Source organism: Adiantum capillus-veneris, chromosome 30 (assembly GCF_014529385.1).
Source record: "Adiantum capillus-veneris isolate H3 chromosome 30, ASM1452938v2, whole genome shotgun sequence".
Taxonomy (NCBI): domain Eukaryota; kingdom Viridiplantae; phylum Streptophyta; class Polypodiopsida; order Polypodiales; family Pteridaceae; genus Adiantum; species Adiantum capillus-veneris.
In genome coordinates, this window is record NC_140960.1 from 24,604,850 (window position 1) to 24,616,653 (window position 11,804).

Consider the following 11,804-nt stretch of genomic DNA (forward strand, 5'->3'; position numbering starts at 1 on the left):
TCTCTCTTCTTCTAGTAGGTCCTTAGCTAGCATCTCCTCTAAGCCTGTGGCTTCTTCCTTGTTTAGAGAGTCTTGACCACCTTCTCCTTCTGGGTTTCGCAGTATTATACCCATGACTTCCAAAGAGCTAGCATCCTCCTCAGATGAGTCATCCTCAGATGAAGAGCAGCTGCTTGTGCTCCATTCATCCATAGAAGTCTCCATCTCTAGGTCTCGTTGTCTACCCTGCTTCATGTCATACACAATTTTTTGTTGCTTGTCACCTACCTTATGATTTGGTCACAACTCAAGGGAACCTGTCTCCCAATCTTGCCTAGCTTTCATAGCCATAAGCCAAGGTCTTCCAAGGATTAGCGGATAGCCCTCCCCCTTAGTTGGGATCACATAAGCATCAATTGAGATTGCAACACCAAAAGCTGAAACCTTCACTCCATTAACCTTTCCCACACAAGCCACCCTTACATTATTTGCCATCTTAGCTTGTAAGGAAGTTTGCTCGTTTACTTCCAAACCCAACCTGTGCATTAATTTCTCTGTCATAACACAAATCTTAGCTCCACCATCTACGTACACATTGGAGACTCGCTGACTCTTAATCTCTGCATCAATGACTGGCACGATATCCTTCATGCCTCTTGCACTAATAGACCCAACTGACTTTGCCTTAGCCCTCCTGGTGCTGACCATCTTATACCAGGTTCTACGCATCTTTGGGGAAAGGTGGAGGAGTTGCTGCCATGAAATCTTTGGTCCTTGCTTACTCACATCTGCTACCAGGTCGTAAGGTGTGGATCCTACCCCAAGTGGAAAGTCTTCTACTCCTATGTGCCTCCTTGACCTACTCTTCCTTTTCTTGTCTCCTATCACTTGGGAGGAACCCTCATTCCCTTTATCCGGCTCTGAAGCTTCCATTTCATCAGTTCTTTGTCTCCTAACTCTCTTTATTGGCATGGCAACAGCTTCCTCCATTTTTTCTTTCCCTTTATCCTTGCCATTGTCAAGACTTATGACAGAGACAGCCCTGTCCTCCCCTCCCAATGGTAGTGGAGGGATCTCTGCTGGTGCTTGTGGTGGTGGAGGAGGGGGTCTCAATATTTGGATTGGTGGAGCCACGTGTGCATTTTGTCCATTTAGTGGCCTAGCTCGAGGAGGAGTGACTTGCTGGCGAGGAGGCCGTCTTTGATTACCATTTCCTTGATAGCGTCGTGGATGGGGGCAATAATACATGCCGTGACCTACCTCTCCACAGTTGTAGCAAATGTACTCGCGTGCTTGCCTTTGTCCTTCTTGTCTATTTCGTTCATTTCCTGGCTGGGGAGCCCTTACACCTTGAACCAGATTGATGGACAGGCTCTCTAGTTGATTGGTGATTTGTTGAAGTAATTCTTGTTGAGAGGACTCTTGGTCTGTTGCTCTTGTCCCTGCTACTACCCTTGCCGTAGGTTGAGCTAGCGGTGGAGGCTCCATTCCCCCTTGTAGTTGAGCTTGGAATTTTAACTTCCTATCCTTCTCCCTTGCATAGGTCATAGCTTTATCAAAGGTATCTGGGAATTTACCTTTTACCTTTTCTCGAAGGATGGGGTAAAGCCCTGCCAAGAAACAGTCCTTCTTTAGGCATTCTGGCGCCCTTTCTCCTTCACCTAGTGATGCACACCATTTCTCCACAGGTTGGAAAACTTTCCTTCATAGCTTCTATAGTCATTGGGTGATGTTTGGCGTAGCTCTAAGAGCTGTCTCCATATCTCCTCTGGAGGCTCATGGCAGCGAAATTCTTCGATGAAGGCCATCTTTAAGGACTCCCAGTCTCTTCTTTCTTCAGGTGCCAAAGTTTGATACCATAATTTTGCACCTTCCCTCAAGACCAAAGGAAAGTCCCTTAACTTAGTAGCTTCGTCATCCCTTCCCGATACCAGAAAGGCCATTTCCAAATTATCCAAAAAGTCTGGAGCAACCTCCCCAGGCTTACCATAAAAATTAGGGAAGGCCATAAGTGAGAGAGTAAACAATTACACAAATAGCTCCAATTTATTTTAAAATAGAGTATGGTAATTACAATTTGGAGCTTTAGCACAACTTAGCTCAAAATAGGATGAAGATCGACACATCAAAGGAATGGTAATAGTCTAGTAAGGGTAGAATGACAGGATGAGGAGAGCGCAAGATTTCCCCAAGTCTCTCGGCTCCAAACAACAGGGTTATTCTTTGCTGATAAAAGATTTTTCTATCAACACAAATATTCACACGGATATGACGCACAAAATGGAAAGGAAACATGCGGGGATCATCATTCTCATTATTGGCATCCATACTTACACACAAGAGCCTAGCTTAGTTGCACCACCTTTGGACCAATGAGCCTGATCAGCCACAGAAGGTCAGCACCTCGGATCACTTCGACTCTTCCTGATGCATCTGTGAAGACGTAAGGCGTGATGGCAACACTTTGTACAATGCTGAGCCTTTTAGCAAGCAACAATTGGATGCTATTACCATAATCAGCATGACGAATGAAAGTGACACCATTAATGTGCAGCATATCATCAACTAAGATAGTTTCCTTAGATTGAGATAACTTCTTGAAAATTAGCAGCAAAGGTAGGGCAGGGAGGCTTTTCACCCGGTCTCCAAAGCACTTTGGACAATATCCAAAGTGATCTTCACGCAGACAGAAGGTTGGCTTGGGATTGGTGGTGTCTGGATTCACAAAGTGCACTAGGAGCACTCGCAGACGGGCGGCAATCTTGTAGGCAAGCCTTTGCCTCTTTGCTTCAGGAGGATTTAGGGGTGAGAGTCGTGGTTGCAAGTTGGAGGTTGAAGTTGGTTGCTCACTAGCCTTTTTCTTGCCTGTAGTGGTCATGTAATCCCTCATTAATGAGATTAAGCCAAATGTTACCTTACGCTTGAGCACGCGCTGCGACCTTGGGCCACTTAGGTGTAGAGGTGATCTTCCTCCTCTTAGTCGGCTCCTCAAGAAAGAGAGGTCTGGTGATGCTTTCTGTTCCCTTAATGTGTGTCACAGTACCTTCGTGTATGTTGATGTAGAATATTTCAAGCTCGTGTGCGTTGGAGATTTCTGGAGCACTCATAGGTTGAGAGGAGAGGTATATCAAGCTCTTCTTCTCACTCTCCTTCGTTGGCGACGATCACGAACAAGGCATGTAGAAGAACTTACTTCTTGAATTTCAATGACACTGCAACCTGGTAACAAGACCTCGATGAAAGCTTTTAAGGCCTCTAAAGCCTCCTCCTCCAATTTGCAAACTCCTCATGCCATTCGTCCATGTTGTAGATTACACATCTTCATTGCTTGTGGACTGAAGGTCTGTGTAGCCCTCCTCAGTGGGGGCACCAAAATGATGGCGGGAAAAAGAGCAGTGCAATCGGGTGGCCTCTGTACTCGTGCACACTCCACAAACCACGCCTCATGCAAACAAGCAAAGAACAAAACAAAGGGGGCACCACCCTAAATTAAGAGGTTTAGGGACCTCACACATAGTGCACATAGGCATGTGAGACTTCTGGCATTATGATGGCATCAAAACATATGGCAAAACACATAGAAACGAAGATTAGGGACCTCATGTAGCATATATATACACAAGACATCAGCTTAACAATACAACGGCATCTGATCATACATAACAAGGGTATAGAGAAGCAAGCCAAGGATGGCATAATCCCTTGTCAAAAACAATCAACCCAGCAAGTAGGTATGATCCTACTAGCAACACATCAATACCTTAGAGAATGATGGCGAGGATGGTGGCCATGGAGCATGAGAGAAGACTCCTTATTTAGGTTTTAGGGCTAGTAATGTAGCATACTAGAGGGAGAGAGAGAGAGGGAGAGAGAGTAGAGCTCCATCCATAGCTCCTCGTTGTGAGCAATGTCGTCATAGCTTCATTGCTTGGTGAAGTGGGTGAAGTGTTCGTTTTGAGTGAGAGAAGGCCTCCTTATATAGGTTTCTGAGAGGGTTTAGGGTTTAGGGTCTAGAAATTCACACTTAGAATGGGCTATTTTGTAAGATATAGGTTGTAGGCATGCATAAGAGCTCGTTCCCACGTATCTTCTATCCATGGCACTTTTTACTCTTTGGTGCTTGTGAAGTAGATTTTTCTTCTCTTTCGAGATCCCTTGGACTAAAGTATCCTCATCTCCCCAATAACTGACTGTGCCTTTATTGCATCTTCAGAAGGGATCCTAAAAACCATGCATCACATTCCAAGGGGAAACATTCTGGACAAAAAACTTCTCTAGCACTTTTTGTGCTCTCTCAAGCACACCACATTTGGCATACATATCGACAAAGACAGTCCCAAGCATGGCATTGTCTTTCAACAACCATGTTCTTGTTGTGTACATCTCTTAATCAATGCATTTCAAGAGGCAACATTCTGGACATGCCTTTATGCATGCATACATGATTGCATCTGGAGAGAGGCCCTTGCTTCGCATCTACTAAAAACAGAATAGAGCTTGTTGGCCCTGCCCTTGTGGAGCAAATCATTCGATCAACGCATTTCCAAGAGTCCACACTCAAAACATGAAGCTCCTCAAACACTTGCGTAGAGCCACATGCCTTGACTAAATTTGGAGAGATATATTTGCTTTTCATCCGCTAAAAACAACCTAGAGCTTTCTTGCCCTACTCTTGTTGCACACATCCCGCAATCAGTGCATTCCAAGGGGCGACTGACCAGAGAGAAAACTGCTCTAGCACTTTTTGTGCTCTCTCAAGCACACCTTTGCTAAAAACAACATAGAGATTTCTGCCCCTGCTCTTGTTGTGCGCATCCCGCAATGAGTGCATTCCAAGAGGCGACATTCCGGACAGAAAGCTCCTTAAGCATTTTTTGTGCTCTCTCAAGCACACCACATTTGGCATACATACTCACCAAGACAGTCGCAAGAATGACTTTTCTTGCGTAGAGCCACATGCCTTCAAGATGCATGCCTAGGTGATTGCATCTGGAGAGAGGCCAAATGCGAAGCATTCCAAGAGTCCACACTCCAAAAAGGAAGCTCATTGAGCTCTTGCATAGAGCCACATGCCTTCAAGATGTAAGCATAGCCTTCAAGATGCAAGTATAGGATGTTGAATTTGGAGAGATACACTTGCTTTGCATCCGTTGAAAGCAGCCTAGAGCATGATACGCTTCCCCAAGAGCATCAGACCAAGTATGGGCTCATTAATTCTCTCACCCATGTCAATGGCGTTGCAAAAGTTCAATGGCCTTCAAGGTGCAAGCATATGCATTCAGCAGCCTCTGACTAACAATATAATTGTGAGTTTTTGTGCCCATAAAAGCTTCTTGCGTAGAGCTACATGGCTTCATGCATGCGTACATGATTGCATCTGGAGAGAAGCCCTTGCTTTGCCTAAAAACAAAATAGAGCTTTCTGGCCCTGTCCTTGTGGAGAAAATCATGCAATCAATGCATTCCAAAAGTCCACACTCACGACATGAAGCTCCTCCAGCACTTGCGTAGAGCCACATGCCTTGAATGAATTTGGAGAGATATACTTGCTTTGCATCTGCTAAAACCAACCTAGAGCTTTCTTTGCTCTTGTTGCGCACATCCCTCAATCAGTGCATTCCAAGGGGCGACATTCCGCACAGAAAACTGCTCTAGCACTTTTTGTGCTCTCTCAAGCACACCACATCTGGCATACATATCTACCAAGACAATCCCAAGCATGACATCTTCTTTCAATAGCCATGTTCTTGTTGTGCACATCCCGTAATCAATGCATTTCAAGAGGCGACATTCTGGAAAGGAAGCTCCTCAAGCACTTTTTGTGCCCATATCAGCTTCTTGCGTAGAGCTGCATGACTTCATGCATGCGTACGTGATTGCATCTGGAGAGAGGCCCTCGCTTCGCATCTGATGAAAACAAAATAGAGCTTGCTGGCCCTAATCTTGTGGAGAAAATCATGCAATCAGCGCATTCCAAGAGTCCACACTCAGAACACGAAGCTCCTCAAGAGCCGAAAGATTCCACATGAGATTGTCAATAGCCACCTCATCATCGTATAATAACATAGTATTTTGCGAACACGCATCGGTGACCTCAACAACAGATTGTTCGCCATCAATGGTGGCAGGTTTTCCTTTGACTTGTTTATCATGGGTGACGGTTCTCTTGTGAAGTTTTACGAGTGTGTAACCTTTGACACTGTCTACGGTGCATTCTTCCATAAAATATGTGCACCCATCATGATGCTTAGCGATGTCAATTTTCTTCCCTTTCCGTTTTTTATACATGAAATACTTTAAGGTATAGTCATTGTTCTTTTTCACCATCAGTGGCCCTTGTTGCTTCCAATGATAGTCATCCTTGGTAAGTATCACTCTTTTCCCTTTACTCGTGTACCTGCAACATACTACCAACAAGTATGTGGGATCATTTGCTACATCATATGATGAGAGAAAGACAAACCCACATTTACTGAAGTTAGAAAACTTCCAAGTCCACTTAAAAAATAAGAAAATGTGCTTTTCTCTACTTGTGCAGACATCCCATGGATGCTTGAGAAAGAAGTCATCATTCACTTGAATGTTTCTCAGTGACATTGTTTTGAATGCATAATCCCGTAGAGTAGGCACAAGTGATTCCAAGGAGGGCACATGAACACATTTTCTCTGCATTGTTGTACCTTGAAACATTAGAGAACTACATGATAATACTAGAGTGATCTTCATGTGTCGATGGACTACGGTTTTGGACCGCGCATCCATATGATTGGTACTTGGTGATGACCTATATATCCTGATTGCAATGCTTCACTAGAATATACCTCAACAGAAGACGGCGGGGATGGTGGACTGTCCTGCTGAGGTGGTTGCTGGCGTTGGAGTTCCAGAGAAACAAGTATGACATGTTCCTGGCAGTGGCTCCATCCACAGTATTGCGAAGGCTTGGAGTTTTTTTTAGAGCTTTTAAGTGCTAGAGCCACATTGGAGAAACATGGGCTAATGACAGGCCAGGGATTGCGAAATGATAGCTTTTAAGTGTTGGAGCCACGTTGGAGCCACGTGGGCTAATGACAGGCCAGAGATTGTCGTACCTTGAAACATTAGAGAACTACATGATAATACTAGAGTGATCTTCATGTGTCGACAAACTACGGTTTTGGATTGCACATCCATATGATTTGTACTTGGTGATGACATATACATCCAGATTGCAATGCTTCACTAGAATATACCTCAATAGAAGACGGCGGGGATGGTGGACTGTCCTACTGAGGTGGTTGCTGGCATTGGCATTCCAGAGAAACAAGCATGACATGCTCCTGGCAGTGGCGCCATCCACAATATTGCAAAGGCCTAGAGTTTTTTTCAGAGATTTTTTGCGTTGGGCTTTTGACGGCGTAGTTTTTTTTTGAGCTTTTAAGCGTTGGAGCCACGTTGGAGCCACATGGGCTAATGACAGGCCAGGGATTGCAAAATTCCCACTACGCTAACGAAGTAAAAAAGTACTCGAGTAGCTTCCTGTTTGAGATTTCGTCTCTTGAAATGCATTGATTGCAGTGTATGTCTAACTTGGGCAGGGCCAAGAGGCTCTGGGCTGTTTTCAGCAGATATAAAGCAAAGGTCTCTCTCCAAATGCAAAGGAATTTAGGATGATGTTTTTAGTCAGGGGTTGTTGAAAGAAAGAGTCGTGCTTGGTACTACCTTGAACAACATGTATGCCAAATGTGGTGCACTTCATAAAGCACAAAAAGTGTTTGAGGAGCTTTGTGTCCGAGATATCGTTTCTTGGAATGCATTGATTGCGAGATATGCCCAACTTGGCCGGGGCCAAGAAGCCTTCGGTTGTTTTGATGGGTGCAAAGAGAGGATGTATCTCCAGAGGCAATCACATACGCTTGCATCTTGAAGGTCTAGGTTGTTTTCAGTCGATGCAAACCGAGGATGTCTCTCCATACGCTTGGCCAAGCGACTCTTGGTTGTTTTTGACGATGCAAAGCGAGGGTGTCTCTCCAGCCGGAATCATATATGCTTTCATCTTGAAGCTCTCACCTGTTCTTGGCGGATACAAAGCGAGGATGTCTCTCCATACGCTTGGCCAAGAAGTTGTCACTGTTTTTAGCGGATTCAAAGTGAGGGTGTCTGTCTAGATGCAATCACATACTCTTGCATCTTGAAGCTTTGGGCCGTTTTTGGAGAATGCATAGCGAGGGTATATGATTGCATCTTGAAGGCAAGGGTCCAGACTAGAAATCTTTGGGTTGTTTTGGCATATGCAAAGTGAGGGTGTCTCTCCATACGCTTGGCCAAGAAACTCTGGCCTATTTTTGGTGAATGCAGAGAGAGGGAATCTCTCCAAATGCAATTGTATACGCTTGCACCTTGAAGGCATGTAGCATTACACAAGATGTTGATATGGGAAAAATAATTCATGATGATATTGTTAGTCAGGGATTGTTGATAGAAAATGTCATGCTTGGTAGAGCCTTAATCAACATGTATGCCATATGTGGTACACTTCAAAAAAAGTTCTTGAGGAGCTTCCTGTCTGGGATGTCGTCTCTTGGAATGCAGTAATTGTGGGATATGCCCAACTTGGCCAAGAAGCTCTAGGCTGTTTTCGGCGAATGTGAAGCTAGGGGGTCTCTCTAGATGCAATAAAATTTTCTTGCATCTCTGTTTTCTACGGCTGCAAAGTGAGGGTGTCTCTCCATATGCATATCCAAGAAAGTTATAGGCTATTTTTGACGGATGCAAAGCAGGGATGTCTCTCTAGATGCAATCACATAGATTATCCTTGCATCTTGAATGCAAGGGTCTAGGTCAAGAAACTTTGGGCTGTTTTCAGTAGAATCGTAAAGCTATTTTCGGCGGATTCAAAGCAAGGGTGTCTCTCCATACGCTTGGCCAAGAAATTATGGGCTAATTTTGGTGGATGCAAAGCGAGGGTGTCCTTTCAGATGCAAACACATATGCTTGCATCTTGAAGGCGAGGGTCCGAGTTAGTAAGCTCTAACCTGTTTTTAGCAAATGCATAGAGAGGGTGTCTCTCCAAATGCAATCATGTATACTTGTATCTTGAAGGCATGTGGCATTAAACAAGATGATGATATGGGCAAAGGAATTTAGGATGATATGGTAAGTCTCACGGGGGGTTGAAAGAAAACATCGTGCTTGGCACTACCTCGGTCAACCTGTATGCCAGATGTGGTGCAGTTCATAAAGCACAAAAAGTGTTTGAGGAGCTTCATGTCCAAGATGTTGTTTCTTGGAATGCACTGATTGTGGGATATGGTAGGGCCAAAAAGATATAGGTTGTTTTCGGTAGATGTGAAGCGAGGGTGTCTCTCCGTATACAATCACATACGCTTACATCTTGAAGATCTAGGCTGCTTTTGGCGGATGCAAAGCAAGTGTGTCTCTCCATACGCTTGGCCAAGAAGCTCTGGGCTATTTTTGATGGATACAAAGCGAGGGTGTTTCTCCAAATGCAGTCACATATGCTTGCATCTTGAAGCTCTGGGCTGTTTTTGGTGGATGCAAAGCGAGGGTCTCTCTCCATACGCTTGGCCAAGAATCTATGGGCTCTTTTCGGTGGATGCAAATCGAGGGTGTCTCTCCAGATGCAATCACATATGCTTGCATCGTGAAGCTCTATGCTTTTTTTGGCGGATGCAAAGCGAGGGTGTCATTCCATACCCTTGGCCAAGAAGCTCTGTGCTGTTTTTTACGAATGCAACGCGAGGGTCTCTCTCCAAATTCAATCACATATGCTTGCATCTTGAAGCTCTAGCCTATTTTTGGGTGATGCCAAGCGAGGGTGTCTCTCCATACGCTTGGCCAAGAAGCTCAGGGGTATTTTTGGTGGATGCAAAGGGGATGCAAAGCAAGGGTGTCTCTCCAAATGAGATCACATACGTTTACATCTTGAACGTTGCATCTTTAAGAAACTATTCATATAACGTGCGTTCAAAGGGGTTTAAAAAAACCTCTTTACTTACATGCTTAAGGTAATAAAATGACCCTTTTTTCTTCAAAAACTTACGGATTTTTTAAGAATTTATTTAAAAACCCCTTCTTTTACTAGAATCCTATTGAAATTTTGGGAATTAAAAAACCCATTCATTAGTACTCACATGGTAACTTACATGTCTAAGAAGTGAACCCCCTAAGGGAAGGGTGAGGATCACAAAGCTTTGGGCAATTTTTAGCAAAAGCTCTAGGTTATTTTTGTCGGATGCAAAGTGAGGATGTCTTTCCATAGCTTGGCGAAGAAACTCTACTACTTTTGACAGAAGCAGAAAGTAGCAAAGCGAGGATGTCTTTCCATAGCTTGACCAAGAAACTCTATTGCTTTTGGCATATGCAGAGAGAGGGCGTATCTCCAAATGAAATAGTGTACACTTGCACCTTGAAGGCATGTGGCACTACACAAGAAGCTGATATGGCCAAAAGAATTCACGATGATAATGTTAGTTAGGGGTTGCTGAAAGAAAACGTCTTGCTTGGCACTCCCTTGGTCGACATGTATGCCAGACGATGTGGTGCACTTCATAAAGCACAAAAAGTGCTTAAGGAGATTCCTATCCACGATGTAATCTCTTGGAATGCATTGATTGTGGGATATGCCCAACCTGGCCAAGAAGTTGTTGGCTATTTTCGGGGAATCTTGAAGCTTTGGGTTGTTTTCGATGGATGCAAAGAGAGGGTGTCTCTCTAAATGCAATCACATATGCTTGCATGAAGCTTTGGGTTGTTTTTGGAGAATACAAAGCTTGGGTGTCTCTCCATATACTTAGCCAAGAAGCTCTGGGCTGTTTTCGACTGATGCAAAGTGAGGGTGTCTCTCCAGATGCAATCACATACACTTGCATTCCAAACGCAAGGATCTGGGTCAGGAAGCTCTGGGCTATTTTTAGTAGAATCTCTTGACTCTTTTTGGTGGATGAAAAGCGAGTGTGTCTCCATATGCTGGGCCAAAAAACTCTGTGCTATTTTTGGCGAATGCAAAGGGAGGGTGTCTCTCCATATGCAATCACATATGCTTGCATTTTGAAGGGAAGGGTCCGGATAAGAATCTTTGGCCTCTTTCAATAGATGCAGAGAGAGGGCATCTCTCCATATACAATCATGCATACTTTCATCTTAAAGGAACATGGCATTACACAAGATGCTAATATGGGTAAAGAAATTCAGGATGATATTGTAAGTCAGGGGTTGTTGAAAGAAAACGTCGTGCTTGGCGTTGCCTTGGTCAACATGTATGCCAGATGTGGTGCACTTCATAAAGCACAAAAAGTTCTTGAGAAGCTTTCTATCTGGGACATTGTTTCTTGGAATGCAGTGATTGTGGGAAATGCCCAACTTGGGTAGGGCCAAGAAGCCGTGGGCAGTTTTAGGTGGATTCAAAGAGAGGGTTTCTCTCTAGATGCAATTACATACGCTTGCATCTTGAAGCTCTGGGCTGTTTTTGATCGATGCAAAGCAATGGTGTCTCTCCGTAGCAAGGATGTCTCTCTAGATGCAATCACATATGCTTGCATCTTGAAGCTCTGGGCATTTTTTGGCGGATGCAAAGCGAGGATGTCTCTCCATATGCTTGGCCAAGAAGCTACAACTATTTTTGTCGGATGAAAAGCAGGAGTGTCTCTCGAGATGCAATCACATATGCTTGCATCTTCAAGATCTAGGCTATTTTTGGTTGATGCAAAGTGCGGGTGTCTCTCTCTACACTTGGCCAAGAAGCTTTGACCTATTTTTGGTGGATACAAAGCGAGGGTGTCTCTCCAGATGCAATCACATATACGCTTGCATCCTGAAGGCAATGTT

The 11,804-nt window shown here is 44.2% G+C and overlaps 1 protein-coding gene across 1 annotated transcript; it reads right to left on the reverse strand.

Annotated features, from left to right (window-relative positions):
* Positions 1–5,933: 5,933 nt before the first annotated feature.
* LOC147417681 (uncharacterized) lies at positions 5,934–7,079 on the reverse strand. Its single transcript, XM_086507035.1, has 4 exons — positions 7,070–7,079; positions 6,800–6,948; positions 6,509–6,644; positions 5,934–6,412 (listed from the first exon to the last, which is right to left on the reverse strand). The coding sequence occupies exons 1-4, from the start codon at positions 7,077–7,079 to the stop codon at positions 5,934–5,936; spliced, it is 774 nt and encodes a 257-aa protein (XP_086363161.1).
* Positions 7,080–11,804: the final 4,725 nt, after the last annotated feature.

Excerpts from the sequence above, each read along its gene's own strand:
- LOC147417681 (XM_086507035.1), bottom strand. Across the intron at positions 6,645-6,799 it reads CCCCGCCGTCTTCTGTTGAG|AGAAAATGTGTTCATGTGCC; the intron begins GTATATTCTAGT and ends ACAACAATGCAG. Across the intron at positions 6,413-6,508 it reads TCCATGGGATGTCTGCACAA|CAAATGATCCCACATACTTG; the intron begins GTAGAGAAAAGC and ends CATATGATGTAG.